We start from the raw sequence: 14,261 nt of genomic DNA, 5'->3' as shown, positions 1-14,261 counted from the left end.
GCGTCCCGGCGCCCCTAAGAGCCAGGAGTGTCGCGGGGAGGTTCTGGTACCCGCCGGGTGGATGAAGGTAGAAACTCGGTGATCCTGGTGTAATGGGATGCGGCCCCTTTAAGAGGGCCAGGGGCGGGGCCCCGACGTGATCGCTCCCACCGCCAGGTTCCTTCAGCAAAGTGGGCCGCGCGCCGCTGCCAGCCGGACGCGGTCCCGGGCTCGGCCCGACGCCTCCTGGAGGCCGGCCGAGGGCTGTGAACCCGGGAGCTCCGCACCGCCGGTAGATCCCGCCCAGGCGGGCTGCCCTTTACCCCGGGAGCGGCCGCGCAGGAAAAGTGGCCGGGAGGAGGCGTGGACCCCTAGGAAAGGGACGCCCCGAGGCCGACAGGGGTGCCCGGAGTTCGGGCTGCGAAGTTCATGCTGAGCCCGCAGGCGTCCGGTTCTCCCGCGGAGGGCGAGGCCCGAGCGGGGCCTGGAGGGGCGTGGCAGCAGCGCAGATCCTTGGCGGGGTGGGGTGGGGGGGCGTGCAGCCAGGTTCTCCGGGGCGCACGAGTGCCGAGCGGCGCTTGCTAACCCTAGGGGAGCCGGGCGGCGCTGGCTACGCGCCCGGGAGAGGCGGGGCCACACTCGGTAGGGGCGTGGGCCGGGGCGGGGCCACAACAACCTGACCGCCCGCAGGTGTCGGGCTTCCCCGGGCTCGGCGCCGGGCGGGCCCGCGCGCGGGGTGCTTTCCAGGTCGGGCCGGGGCCGAAGCCGCGCCCGTGACGTCACGGCGGGCCGGGCAGGGCTGACCCCGCGAGGAGCCTATGGAAGCGGCCGGAGGGCCGGAGCCGCCCGCGGGGGTCCTGGTCGCGGAACCCGCGTCCCCGGCGGCCTGCCGCTTCTTCCTGGAGGGCCGCTGCCGCTTCGGCGCCCGCTGCCGCCAGCCCCACCCCGGGGCGCCGGCGCCGCCGCAGCCTAGAAGCGAGGCCGAAGAACAGGCCAAAGCCAAGAAGCCGCCGCTGCGCACGGCTGAGGCCGTCATCCAGCGCATCCGTTGGGACCCGCGCCTCGACCCGGCCGACTTCTCCGTGGGCTACGTGGACCGCTTCCTGGGCGTGCGCGAGGAGCCCTTCCTTTCCTTCTGCTGGGACGAGCCGCTAGCGGCGCTCGGGCCGGGCGTTTTGGCCGTGCCGCAGCACCGGGTGCGCTACTTCCGCTTCCGCGGCCGCCTGGTTTGGGACCGCGCCTCACGCACCGACCTCGTCTTTGGCTCCGGCTTGGCGGCCGGCCGTGGGCCCACCATCCTGGACGCGCTCGACGGCGAGGACGCGCACGAAGCCGGAGGTGAGAGCGACGGCGAGGACGCGCGCCGGCACGGGGACGCGCACGGAGTCGGAGGTGAGAGCGACGGCGTGGACGTGCACCGGCCCGGGGACGTGCACGACGGCAGAGACCGGGGCGGGGACGCGCACGGGAACGGGGATGCGAGTGACGGCGAAGATGCCAACTCAGTCGGAGATGCGCTCGGCGGTGAGGATACAGACGGGACCGGAGGCGCACTGGACCGCGCAGCTGCCACCCGCCTTGGCACCAATGCGGGGGGGCCCGTACAGCCAGCCCAGACGCGACTCCGGGCAGCCTTGGCCTCGGACGGGGGAAGCCCCGAAGCTGGGTGGCTGACGCTGGCAGGCGCATTAGCGAGGACTCAGGAGCGGGAGTCGGCAGACCCTGGAGGCCAAGCTTCCCCGTGGATGGCGCCAGGAAGGGCGCTGCAGCCAGCTGCCGCCACCGCCAGGGCTGTGGAGACCCGGGGAGGGAAGCCCTCGGAAGACCTCTCTGAGATGGGAACGGAGTGGGGTCCCGGGGTCTGGCCTGTGGACCGAGGAGCGGCCGGGGCCGTGGGCCCTCGCCACCCCCGCCCCACGCACTTTGTGGCGCTCATGGTTACGGAGCCTGAGCTGCGGGCCCAGGTGGCCAAGGTCCAGGAAGACCTGGTACGGGACGCACCAGCTTGCGCGGCCTTCACCGTGCCGGCTGAGGCCCTGCACCTGACTCTGGCCCTGCTGAGGCTGGCGGGCCCTGGGGAGGCAGCGGCCGCTGTCACTGCGCTCAGACACGCGCTCTCGGACTCCGGGCTTGCGATCCCTCCGAGGCTGAGGTTCAGTCGCCTGGTGCGCCTGGGCTCCCACGTGCTCTGCGCTCCCCCGTCCCCACCGCTGGAGAGCCTGGCCCAGAGGCTGAGCCAGAGGCTGGAGGCCGAGGGGTTGAGAGTGCTGCAGCCCCTTGGGGGGATACGCCCCCACCTCACCCTGGCCAAGGTGCCCCAGGGCGCCCAAGTCTGCCTCCCCGAGGTCAGCCCGTGGCAGGAGCTGGGGTGCCAGCCCCTGGGGACACTGTGGCTGTGCCGCGTGGGCAGGGCCGGGGCCACCTACCAGGCCGTGGCCGAGCTCCCCCTGGGAGGTCAACCCCAGAAATAAGGGCCCGGCCCCAGACAAAGACAAAACGGGCACGCGGCTTCTCTCTCTCTCTCTTTAATTTTGGTTTCTCTCAAGCTTCCAAGTGGTGCTCAGCGCTCCAAGGAAAGAATGAAGGAAGGAAAGGGGGGGAGGGGGAGAGGGAGGCAGAGGAGGACATCTGCAAGAGAAGCAGCCTGACAGTCCAGCTGTTCGCAACTCATCGCGCCCTCCAGTTACATGGCAGAAGAGGGAGGGAGACGGAAAAGAAAAGGGGAGGAAGAAAAATAACTTAAATAAACACACACAAAAAGAAAAGAGAAGGAAACATGACGTGAGCTGGTGATCCATGAGGCGGGGAGGGAGGGTAACCGCTTTACCTGTGCTGAACCGAGGGAAGAGTGCGAGGAGGGGGAGGACGGGGCAGGGGAGACACGGGGGAGGGGGACACGGAGACAACTCAATACAACTGCAGACGAGGCGGCCCGGCCGGCGAGGTCCCGCGGCGGCCTCCGGGGTCCTCAGTGTGGCGGCGGCGTGGCGGGTGGCGGCGGCGGCGGCGGCTTCTGGGCTCGGGGGCCGAGGGCAGGGCACAGTCTCTACGCGGCTCCCCTCGCCCAAAAAAACTGAGGCCCCGGAGGGCTGGCAACAAGAGTCTGTGGAGCGGCGAGCGGGCGGCGGGCGGCGGGCGTGCCCCCGCCTTGGGCGGGCGCGGGCGGAGCGGCCTGTCTTCTTGCCCTGCCCCCCGGCATGGGACGGGCCAGGGTGCTGGGTTGGTACCGGAGTACGAGCTCGAGAGAGAGAGAGAAAAAACACTGAGACAGCATTAGTGGAGGGCCAGACGGACAGACAGCCTACAGACCATGCCCCCGGCCCTCCGCTGCCCTTCCCCTCCTTCCCCAGCCCGACCCTCTGAGGCCAAAAATAAAAACATAGAAAAATCTCTGTACAGACTCCCCGGTGGGAAAACGGGGGCAGGGACGAGGGCTCTTCCTGGAGCCCTCTCCCCACGAATTAATTTACACCCCAAGTCCATGGCTCAAAGACAAGATCTGCAGCCCGGCCCCCCGCCCCCGCGGCGCTGGTGCTCAGAAGGCCGGCAGCTGCGCCAAGCTGAGGCGGCAGTCGATGCTGGAGTTGTCCGGGCCCGTGTAGGCCAGGCCCAGGGGCTCCAGGAAGGCCCGGCAGGCGGCCTCGCCCTCGAAGGCCAGCTCGGCCTGCAGGTAGGAGACGGGCAGCGCTGGGCGGAAGCTACGGAGACAAGAGGAGAAGGTGATGAGGCGGCGGTGGACGTGGGAGGGCCCCACGGGCAGGGACGGCGCGCCCCCGTTCGGGCGCCCGAGAGGCTTCCTCAGCGCGTTACCTGCCAGCCCCGCTCCCACCCGCAGCATCCCCACCTCAGCGGCTCGGGGGGGCCCGGGGTGGGGTCGGGACCCCAGCCCCGGCTGCGCCCCCCCTCGCCCTCACTTACCTGAGCGGGGGACAGGAGGAGGGGGTGGGAGGGAAGGGCCAGCTGGCTCCTCTGCTGGCTGGGGGCCTGCGCAGACCCTCACAAGAGGGTCCACCGCGGCCGGGGGGAGGGCGGGGGGTGATTGCTGACCCTATCTGGGGACCACCCTTCCTGCTTGCCTCACCCGGGTCAGAGGAGGCTGGGCCTGTGCGGGCCAGCAGCCCTGTGCGTGCGCCCTCTCAGCAGCGGGCCCTCCCAGTTGAACGCACCTAGGAGCACGGCTCCAGGGCACGGCCACTGAGGGCGCACTGGTGGGGCACATGGGACCCCTCCTGCCTGGCCGTCTGCGGGACTGGCCCTGGGACGGGGGACGGTCTCTGCCAAAGACGCAGGCCCCTTCAGACACAGGCCCCTCGGTGCTCTGGGCGGGCAGCAGCCACGCCCTGCCCCCTCCGCAGAGTCCGCCCCACTGCCTGTCTTTCCGTGGTCCCACCCTCTACCTCACCCGTCAACGCTCTTGACCCACACTGCAGCCCACAAGGAGCCTCCTAACCTCCAGTGGGTGTCCGTCCCCACCCAGACCGCGCCCCGTGACTCCCAAGGCCCCGGGACCTCTAAGCAGGGCTTGGCAGCCTGTCACCTCAGGAGATGGCCCTGCCGGGGGTGATCTGGGCACCGCGGGACGCTCAGCGCATCGCCGGCCTCCAGCCCTAGAAGCCGGGCGACCCCGGCTGTGACAAAAGAAGGGGTGTCCTGAGCCCACCTGGGGCGCCTCCCTCCTGACAGATGCGAGCACACCGTCACTCAGGGCAGAGAGCACCCTCTTTGGGGGCCGTCAGGCCTCGCTTTCCCGTTGACACCCGGCCCTACACTCATCTGAGCCCTCACGAGGGCGCGAGGCCCAGTCCCTGAGCCCACAGGCGCCGAGGGCGGAGACGGCTCTGAAGGCTGCCCCACGGGGGCGCTCAGCCTCATGAGGGCCGGGGAGGTGGGAGGCCTCGGAGGAAGGGGGCCTGGACAAGGGGGTCGATGCGGGGGGTGCAGGCTGCCTAGAGCAGAGAGCGGCAGGAGGGCAGCGGACGGCTGTGCAGAGGGGGCGGGTCCAGACGAGGGCGGAGCGCACAGGTGGGGGAGGAGACACGGTGGCCGCGGCCTGGGCGGGGCCTGAGGCCGGGGCGGGGCGGAGGGGCGGAGGGCCGGGGCGGAGCTCAGCTTTACATACGTTTTGATCATTGCCTTGAGCGCAGCCTTGCGCTCCCGGTCTGCAAACTTGTCCACGAGGTAGCCAGACATGCAGGGCGCGTGAGCGTAGAGCCGGAAGAAGCGGTGGTAGTTGCCCAGAGCCCAGGCGGCCCTGAGCGCCAGCGCGTGGGCCACGCAAGGGTCCGCCTTCAGCTCCCGGGTCAGGTATGCCAGCTCCGTGGTGATGTCTGCGGCCAGAGACACGGGGTCAGGGGGTGGGGGGCCGCGTCAGGGGCGCGGGGCCGCGGTCCCGCGGGGCTGCGCCTCACCTCCCGAGTTCTTAGTGAAGATGTAATAGAGGATCCGGTAGGCGGTGAACTCGCCCACGTTGCCCGGCAGGTTCTCGGCGTACAGCGACTTGAGCTGCGTCTGGCACTGGTTGAACTCTTCGTGGTCCCCCTGGAGGGCAGGCCGTGAGAGGGCAGAGTGAGGCCCGCAAGGATGGGCGAGGGGACGGCTGGAAGCCCGGGGCGGGGTGGCGCCCTGCGCGCCCCTCACCTTCTCCAGAGCGATGCGCGCGTGGGTCTCGTACACCTCCACCGTGAACTCGGTGCGCACACCCTGCACCTGGTGATGAGGGAGCGGGCGTCACAGCAGAGCTGGCATCACGCATCGGCCCCCTCCCCGGTCCCCTCCCCGGCCCCCGCCTCACCGTGAGGTCCTGCCGGATAGACTTCATCTGTTCGCAGGCAAAGGCGTAGTCCTGCTTCTCCTTCCAGTGGGACTTGACCATGCACAGCGACTTCTTCAGAACCTGGGACAGGTGAAGTAAGGCTCAGTGTGACCTGGGCAGAACCAGCCGGAAGGGCTAAAACCCACCGGGGGCCCACGGACTTGAGTCCCAAAGTGGGGGCTCCAACATCAGACCCTCAGTGACTGCCTGTCAACATTAGAAACGAGGACCGCAAACAGTAAGAGCGCTCCCAGCCTCAGCCTCCCGCACCCGCGCCCTGGGAGGGCCTTGGTCTCACAGGCACCGGCCTGGGACACGGACCACTGCCTCAGTAGGGACAGAGGCTCGGGGCCGGCCCTGCCTCCCAGACTGTCTCTCGAATGCAAGCTCTGGGTCGGCACCCCTGCGTGCGCCAGCCCCCTGCCCATCACCGGCCCTCCCCGGCCCAGCCTCCCCGAGGCGCTGCCCCCACGCCGGGCGCTCACCGGCACTGGGCGCACGGTGGACGGGTCGGGAGCACAGGTGAGGCGCAGGTAGTGCTTGGTGACGTCCAGGCAGGTGCCCACGATCTGCAGCTCCTGCCAGTCGGGGTCGGCCGCGCCACCCTCCAGGCTCCCCACCTGCAGCACCAGGGGCTCCAGGCGCAGGCGGCGCGAGTGTCCGTGCTGGAAGCGCGCCGCCCGCTTCTGTTTCTTCAGCTCGCGCTCCGGCTCCTCGCACTCCAGGGCTGCCAGCTTCTTGCGGCTGCGCTTGGTGGGCGCCAGGTCGTGCCTGGGGGACGCGGTGGGGGGCGTGAGGGGGCGTGGCACTGCGCTCTCCGACTCTCCCGAGACACAGCCCTCTTCCTCCCAGGACCCCTGAACCGGCCCCTCCCGCTGTCAGCCCAAGGCTCACCTCTTGCCCCGCTGTGCCCGGCCCCGGCCCCGGTCCATGTGGGCCCCCCGGCCTCCCCGGCCCTTCGGGGGTGGGTTCCTGCGGCCCACAGGGTGACACTCGTTGCCTGAGCAGGAACTCTCGGAATCCGAGTGCGAGTCGCTGCCGGAGGGAGGGGCGGTAAGGTGAGGGCTGGCCCGGCCCCTGGGGGGCACCCCCGCCGCCCGCCCTGGGACCCCCCGCACCTGCGGCGGAAGTGGCGGGTGGGGGAGCGGGAGGAGGAGCGGGAGCGGGAGTCGGTGCTGGAGGAGGAGCTGTGGTCCTTCATGAAGACGTTGCGGTTGCCGAACTTGGCGAAGCTGCTGCCTCGGGCTCGGCCGGCACCTCCAGCCCCCGGCGTCCCTCGCTGGGACTGGGCACCCCCACCCCTGGTCGCGGAGGCTGCCCCCCTGGGAGGATGGAGGGTGCTGGGTGCCTCCCACCGCTTCTTCTTTGGGCTCTCGGCCACAGGCTCCCGAGTCAGCCTGAGGACACAGCAGAGCAGAGCGTCACAGCCTGGCATCCCCCGCCCCGGGGATGCGCTCAGGAGGAGAGGCACCTCCCCAGGCATCAGACACGGCTAACGCGGTGCAGAAAGGCGAGGTACTCCGAGCTGCTGAATAACACGTCCCCCAGCTCGCACCCCCAGGGATTCTGGCCCCAGCCGACTGCCCCTCCGGGACCAACCCTCCTCCTGCCCACCTCTCTGCGGGGCTCCCTTCAGCCCCAGGCCCCCTGTGTCTTCCCCTCCTGACTCACCCGGGCAGGGGCTCGCGGCTCCAGTCGATGGTGTAGGCCGAGCCATCCTGTAGCCGCGCCTGCAGCACCTCCTTGAGCAGCTTCTCCGTGCGGTCCTTGTCCTCCTCTGACTCGCAGGCCGTGAAGCAGCGCTCCACGTACTCCTTCATGTCCTGCGGCCAGTCGTCCGGCTTCCCAGACAGGTTCCCCCTGGCGGAGGGCGGGCATGCACAGCCGGTTGGGGAGCAGCCCCCACACCTGGGCCAGGACCTCGTCAGCCCGCCTCGTAACACCCAGGGAGCCTACAGGAGACAGGGAGCACCGTCCGCTTTCTCAGGGATGGGGCGGGTGGTCACCTGTGGTTCTGGGCTTTCTCGGGGTTGGGCTGGGGGCCGAAGCCGCTGTGCTGGCCCTCCGTGGTGGAGCTGAAGTTCTGGTTTGTGACGGGAAAGGGCCGTTTCTGGATGTTGAACTTGAGTCCCCCAGTCCCAGGGGCTGCTGTGAGGGCGGGAAAAGCTGGGGTCAGCTGGCCCCGCCCCTTGGAACAGGGCACCTGAGCTCGGGAATCCCGCCCCCTTCCCGAGCAGCCACACCCACAGCCTGGGTGGTCCCAACAGCAGAAGTGAGGTCAGAGACCTGCATGCCTCCCACCAGTGAGGACCCCGCCCTGTGCCCCTGCTCCCCACCCCAAGGGGCTCACGTTTCATGCGATTCCACAGCTGCTGGCCCTTCTTGGGCTTGGCGGGCTCACTGTAGGTGTGCTGCCCATAGGCCTGACCCGACGCGGGTCCCGCCTGGCTGTGCTGGGTGGCGGGGGCTGTCCCAGGCTGGGGGCCGCTGCTCAGAGGATGGGCACCGTGTGGGGGGTTGGCAGGCTGGGGGGGCTGGGCCGCAGGCAGCTGCTGAGGGGGCGCCTGGTAGGGCATGCCTTCGTCCATGCCAGGGACAGGGGGCTGTGGGGGAAGCGGGCGCTGAGGGCGGAGAGGGCGCTCCTGGCCGGCCCTTGCTCCGGTTTTCACCGTCGCATCCCTCAGTATGCAACTCTCCCCACACCGACCTCAGAGCGACCCTCTGGTGCGGACTCAGCTACCACAGCCACCCTGCTGACCGCCAGGGGGCCCGGGCTCCGCCCTGGGCTGCTTGCTCAAGGCTCCGAGCTGCCTGCACGTACTACACTGCAGTCCCCTCTCTGAGAGCTGCCCCGGTGGCAGGTGACCTTAAACACATTAATGCTCTCTGTTCGTTTCTCAAGCTGTGTGACAGATGGAAGTCCATTCGTTTTACTTTTTAAAAAATTACCTATTATTTTACATATTTTAAAAATATGTTACATCTTTCATGTCGGTCACGTTAAAAATAAAGAATATGATGATTGCTTTGCTGTTCCAAGTACCAGATAAGTTTCCAGAAAGGAATAATGGGGTTTAAAATCTTTTCAGCAAGACTATTCCACATGAAGTAATCCTAAGTCCTGCTTCCCAGTCTACCAGCTCAACTTCAGCGAGTGTGGACGGCATAAACCATCCCCACTCTGGGGAGCACCTCCCCCAGTGGTGACTGCCTGGGCACAGGTCACATGCTGTCAAGACACACGCGTGGTGCACACACATGTAGGAGCCCTCCCACCAGAGGGAAACCCAGGTGGATGGACGGAAACCCAGGCCCACCCACCGCCCCGGCCCGGGCTCCGCCGCCCTCCCACCACACCCGGCCTGGCCACCCCGGGGCTGGGCAGGGCGTTACCTGGCTCAGAGGCCCTTGGTGCTGCGGCGCGGCTGAGCCATAGGAGCTGGCCATGCTGTACTGGGAGGGGGAGCCGTAGCTCTGGTACACGCTCTGCCGGGGCAGGAAGGAAGGGATCAGCCGCAGGCCCGCTCCTTCCAGGGAGGGGGGCCTGGCCCTGGCCCTGCTCTCTCCCAGCCCTCAGCGGCAATCCGCCACTGACCTCTCAGCCCTCCCCTCTCTACCTCATAAATGCACCAAACTGACTCATGCTACAGGTGAGGAGGTAAGATGAAAACCTCCCTCTGTCCCACGTCTCACCGTGTTCAACAGCTAGCTACTGAGCGCTACCCCGTCTAAACACTACAACAGAACAACCATACACACAGAAACCCAGTGCCGATGAAGTCAGCTGCAGACATGTAACACTCCCCCCAGTAAGCGAAGAAAGGAGGCCAAGCAGAGAAGCCGAGCGGCAGGCAGGGTGGGCGGCGGGCCTGCCGCTCTCAGGAGGCCTGCTCCGGGCAGCCCCCCGCAAGGAGCGTGGGGACAAGGAAGAGGGCAGGGAGCGGGGTGCGCGGAGACGGAGGCGGCTCTGTGGCAGTGTGAGCGCTGTCTGGGGAGGGGATGGCCCCGGGCCCTCACCCCACTGCGGTCGGTCCCCAGCCCCCGGAGCCCGCCCCGGCCGGCACTCACCACCGGGTAGTAGTAGCCGTAGGGGTAGGCGTAGCTGTACTGCTGGTACCACTGGTAGTACTGCTGCTGCTGCAGGGCCGAGGCCTCTGCCTGCGACACGTACTGCGGGCAGAGGGGGCGGGCCTCAGGGCTGCAGGTGGGAGCCCCGCTTCCCGGACGGAGCCGGGCCCGCACCTCTCCATGGAGAGCCACCCCCTCAGCCACCCGACCCAGGCCCCTCTCCCTCCTCAGGCTGGCCCTAGACTCCTCCAGGAGACAGACCGAGCATCCCCACTCAAGGGCTCCGGGAGCATCCTCAGAGCGCCCTGCCCTGGTGATCCCAGAGGACACCACTGTGCTCCCGCCCCGCTCAGGGTTCCCAGTCCTGCGGGGACTTCTCTCACCTGTGCACTGGCCACAGGCCCATTGCTGCTGGCCTTGGCAGAGCTGCCGGCGGCTCCCGCTTTGCTGATGCTGGCCAGGGCCTGGCGGGCCTTCTCCCACTCTGGGTTCTCGTGCATGGGAGTCTCCATGCCGTTCTCTCTGCCTGCCCCGGCCACCATGCTGTACTGAGAGGACCTGCAGGAAGAGCACGTGGAGTCAGCCCCCGCTCCCACCATGGACACTGGGCAGGATGAAGACCAGCAAACGCCAGGGCTGGAATCCCACAGCCTCAGAGTCTAAGCTGAGATGTGCTGACAGTGCCTGCTCACAGCTCTCCGCGAGCCATGAAGGCCACTGCCTACCTAAGGTGCTTCACCAGACGCCTGCTACACACAGCTGTTAACAGTCAAACAAAAAGATGCCCAGTGTCCACAGAACGTAAGACCTGGGGCCAAGCAGGCCTAAATGTTTTAGGAATCCACAAGTGGTGTCTGATACCACCTCAGTCAGAAAGTTAATCACCACACTGTTTTGGAAAAAATAAGGAACAACAACAAAAAAATAAACTGAGTGTGAAGTGTTAGAGGCTGCCCCTTTAATCACAGTTGATGGACCGAGTCATCAGTGTTTTGTGACTCAAGCACTGTACTGTGAATGATGAAAGCTCACACAAGCGCCTCACCCCCAGCCCAAGCACAGGGACCACAGCGTCATGCCCCCCATGCTGCGTGAGGGCCCACCCAGAGCCCAACACTGGGCCTTGCTCCCTCTCACCGCCCCCCACACCCATGCCATCCCTCCAGCCCCACTAACCAATCTGTGCTGCGCTGATCACCCACGTTGGCCGCCATCTGCACCCTGGGGTGTAAGGGGTGGACCTCGGGAGCCAGAATGCTTTTTCACTGTCTGTAAGGCAAAAAACGAATTAGGGAGAATCAAGGAGGAGCAAGAAACATGTCACAAACCAGCAAAGAGAAGCAGATGACTCACAAGAAGCCAGAGAAGGAAGGAGCCAGTGGGGTAAACTGCCTGAAGAGAATAAATAAATGGGCTACAGTCCCAGGGAAAGACCCTGGCCGCCCCCTGCAGCACTCTAGATGAAAATGAAGGATCTGAAAGCAAAGAAGTTGAAAGAAATTTCCCAAAGAGAAAAAGAAGGATCTGAAACCCAAATGAAGAAAGGGAAAGGTTCAAGGGAAACCATGAGACAGATTGGAGGAGGGTCGGAGGGCGGGTGGGGGGACCTCAGGCAAGGGATACGGAGGAAGCGCTAATGAACAAGGTCTGAGAGAAGCTTAAGGCTGGTAAAGGCGTCTGAAAAAAAGCCTGTAAAGAGGGACATGTTTGAGGGAGTCTTGAGAGAAGAGGAGAAAACACTGGAGAACGGAGAAACCTGGAAGGAAATGGGGATTTCTGCAAGTTACTCCTGGAGCCAGAAGAAGGCAAAGAGAAGAGCCCTGAAGTAAAGAAATGAGTTCTTAGAAAACTCTTAAAGAGACTAATTTCCGGAAGGTCCTCTAAGGACAGAGAAAACTCTTACACGGGAGGTTCCTAGAAACAGCAGTAGGTCGGGAAAAGAGCCATCAAATCCTCTTGGCTGGGGGTCTGGACAGAAAGTTTTGCGGGTGCCCGAAAAGACCCCTAACATTGTTAGGGACTTAAGAGCGGGAGGGGGAGGACTGCAAGAAAGTGAAGGAGCGCCCTGGGGGCGAAGACTGGGTGGGAGGGACCCAGACTCGAGGGGATAACTGAGGATGGGTGTGCCCCAAAGCAGGTCCCGCTGGGGAACCCGGAAGTCCTACAAGTGGGGTGACAGGAACAGGAGTCTGGAGCCGGGAAAAGTCCTAAAGAAGAAAGGGTCTCAGAGAAGAGACGGAACGGGGGTGAGAGAAAGGGTGAGGGGCGCGGAGGTCAGCGGTCCCGAGAGGTTGGGGAGGGTTGAGGGGGACCCCACACAGGAAGACTTAGGGTAAGGTCTGGTGCAACTCGGGAGGGAGGTTTCCGGGCAGGTCTGAAGGGAAGGAAGGAGACGCGGATGCGAGCGGGGCACCTGGCCGTCCCACGAGCCCAGGGAAAGCAAACAAGGACGCCGGGCGGAGGAACAGCCAGCCCAGATTCCGATCCCAGCCATCGGCCCCGGAGCCACCGCCCTGGCCGCGCCGCGCCTGCGCACCACGTCCCGGGGAGCGCGGCGAGGCGGCGAAGAGAGAGCAAGGGGGCCCGTCGCCCGGGGCAACGCGGTCCTCCGGTGGAATCGCCGGGTCAATGGGAGTTGAAGGGGTGCTCGGGGCCCAGGAATTCCGAGCGCGGGGGCGGGGAGCGGCGCCCAAGGGCGCAGGCGCGAGGGTGCGCGGCCGCCCGCCCCGCTCCCCACGCGCAGGCGCACTGGCGGCCCGCGCCCCCGCCACACCCTGTCGTCGCTCGCGCGCGGCGTCCGTTGGTGCGACGGCCGCCAAGGCCTCGGGGGCCGCGGGGCGGAAGGCCAGAAGGAAACGCCGTCTCCGCCCGCTCGCCCGGCCGCCCCCACTCGGCACACCCACCTCAGCCGTACGACCCCGGGACTCGTCAGCGGCGGTTCCGGGCGACGGCAACAGGGCTCCGCGACTGCCCTCGACCTGGCTGGCTTCTGTCTTTAAGTTTCGACGTCCGGACCGCGGCGTCTTGACGTCACGCCGATGCTTCGCCCCGCCTCCCGTCACCGCGGGGAGCCAATAGACGCCGCGAACTTGGTTAGAACCTGCCCTCCTGTGACGCAAGCACGGGGAGGGGGTGAGCGTTTTAAGACAAGGCGGAAGCAGGGCTGTGGACGGTGGCCCTGAGGGGACACGCTCGGTAGAGGGCTCGGGCCCCGCGCCCTCCCGGGCATCCTCGTTTTGGCCCAGCTGGTGGCAGCCATTACTATTTCTAGGTGTTAATCGGTGTGCTGAGTAGTTCTGAGAGTCCTCACCGCGCAGTGATGTGGGACGATGGACCCAAAGAAGGCCTGAGAACAGCTTCCGGCCGGAAAGAGGAACTTCCTAGGAAATGAAACTGGAAGGGTGCACCCGGCCGAGACTATGAAGTGTGCAAACACAGGGGCGGGAAGCATGCGTAGCTTGGGGATTGCGGCGGTGGCTCTGGAACAGAAGTGAGGGGTCCTGGCGTCAAGAAAGGTCTGTAGGGAGGGGGGGATCGGGATGGGGAATACATGTAAATCCATGGCTGATTCATGTCAATGTATGACAAAAACCACTACAATATTGTAATTAGCCTCCAACTAAAAAAAAAAAAAAAAAAAAAAAAGAAAGGTCTGTAGATGTTTGCAGGTAGCAGGTCCTGAAAGGCCATCCTTGTCCGGCTGAAGAATTGGGACCCTCCCGTTTAAAGAAGGCTTTCCCGGTGGCGCTACTGGTAAAGAACCTGTCTGCCAATGCAGGATACACAAGAGACACAGGTTTGATTTCTGGGTCAGGGAAGATTCCCTCGAGGAAGGCATGGTAACCCACTCCAGTAGTCTTGCCTGGAGAATCCCATGGACAGAGGACGCCAGAGAGCTGCAGTCCATGGTAGACTGTTTCAAAGAGTCGGACACGACTGAAACGACTTGACACACACACGCACAATTTAAAAAGGCCCGTCTAGATTCCTTGCAAGTAATCTTTTCAGTAATCCTGTTCCCACCCACGATTCTGAATGATAGAATTATCCACTGCAGTTCACGGTCGGGTCACTGTAGTTGCAGTAGGTGGTATTTACGAAGCAGCGATTTCTTTCCGATTTTCTATTCTTAAAAACTTTTCTGTTGATAATTGCGTGTCATTTTGTTAGTATTAGCACAGTTGAGATCTTTTTTTTGTCCCTTCACTTTTTAAATTAAAATTTTCGTTTTAGAGCAATTTATAGGCTTACAATAAATGTTGCAAAGATAATTCACAGTCCTGACTACCCTACAGTTTCCCTGCAATGCTGTAGTATGTTTGTTTAAGACACCAACGTTGGCACAATATTGTTAACTGCAGACTTTGTTTGAATTTCACCACTTTGCCCAGAAAATGAAAAT

General features: G+C 64.9%; 2 protein-coding genes across 13 annotated transcripts; one reads left to right on the top strand and one right to left on the bottom strand.

The window, feature by feature from the left end:
• Positions 1 to 72: 72 nt before the first annotated feature.
• On the top strand, positions 73 to 2,754 carry LENG9 (leukocyte receptor cluster member 9). 3 transcript variants are annotated; one of them, XM_043900289.1, is made up of 2 exons: positions 73 to 1,348; positions 1,403 to 2,754. In XM_043900289.1, the coding sequence occupies exons 1-2, from the start codon at positions 798 to 800 to the stop codon at positions 2,448 to 2,450; spliced, it is 1,599 nt and encodes a 532-aa protein (XP_043756224.1). In that variant the 5' UTR covers positions 73 to 797; the 3' UTR covers positions 2,451 to 2,754. The 3 variants fall into 3 exon arrangements, with proteins under 3 accessions (XP_043756224.1, XP_043756223.1, XP_043756222.1); XM_043900288.1 differs by having other exon boundaries at positions 73 to 1,356; positions 1,411 to 2,754; XM_043900287.1 differs by having other exon boundaries at positions 73 to 2,754.
• On the bottom strand, positions 2,489 to 12,901 carry LENG8 (leukocyte receptor cluster member 8). 10 transcript variants are annotated; one of them, XM_043900284.1, is made up of 16 exons: positions 12,763 to 12,900; positions 11,036 to 11,128; positions 10,243 to 10,417; positions 9,860 to 9,961; positions 9,185 to 9,280; positions 8,142 to 8,412; positions 7,798 to 7,939; positions 7,463 to 7,651; positions 6,910 to 7,188; positions 6,686 to 6,826; positions 6,277 to 6,562; positions 5,771 to 5,872; positions 5,617 to 5,685; positions 5,388 to 5,517; positions 5,099 to 5,306; positions 2,489 to 3,677 (listed from the first exon to the last, which is right to left on the bottom strand). In XM_043900284.1, the coding sequence occupies exons 2-16, from the start codon at positions 11,071 to 11,073 to the stop codon at positions 3,515 to 3,517; spliced, it is 2,391 nt and encodes a 796-aa protein (XP_043756219.1). In that variant the 5' UTR covers positions 11,074 to 11,128; positions 12,763 to 12,900; the 3' UTR covers positions 2,489 to 3,514. The 10 variants fall into 10 exon arrangements, with proteins under 10 accessions (XP_043756219.1, XP_043756211.1, XP_043756215.1 ...); XM_043900286.1 differs by having other exon boundaries at positions 2,492 to 3,677; positions 8,142 to 8,394; positions 9,185 to 9,277; positions 12,763 to 12,899; XM_043900276.1 differs by having other exon boundaries at positions 2,489 to 5,306; positions 12,763 to 12,901.
• Between the last annotated feature and the right edge of the window lie 1,360 nt (positions 12,902 to 14,261).

This window comes from Cervus elaphus, chromosome 4, assembly GCF_910594005.1.
Source record: "Cervus elaphus chromosome 4, mCerEla1.1, whole genome shotgun sequence".
In the NCBI taxonomy this organism is placed as follows: Eukaryota; Metazoa; Chordata; class Mammalia; order Artiodactyla; family Cervidae; genus Cervus; species Cervus elaphus.
This window is presented reverse-complemented; position numbering and strand designations above follow the sequence as displayed.

Bases quoted from the DNA above. Each gene is read 5' to 3' on its own strand.
- LENG8 (XM_043900276.1), bottom strand. From the start codon at position 11,073: ATGGCGGCCAACGTGGGTGATCAGCGCAGCACAGATTG. The intron at 7,189-7,462 runs GTGAGTCAGGAG...CTGTGTCCTCAG, and splicing joins AGCCGCGAGCCCCTGCCCGG to GCTGACTCGGGAGCCTGTGG. The intron at 5,873-6,276 runs GTGAGCGCCCGG...CACCTGTCCCAG, and splicing joins CCACCGTGCGCCCAGTGCCG to GTTCTGAAGAAGTCGCTGTG.
- LENG9 (XM_043900287.1), top strand. From the start codon at position 798: ATGGAAGCGGCCGGAGGGCCGGAGCCGCCCGCGGGGGTCCTGGTCGCG.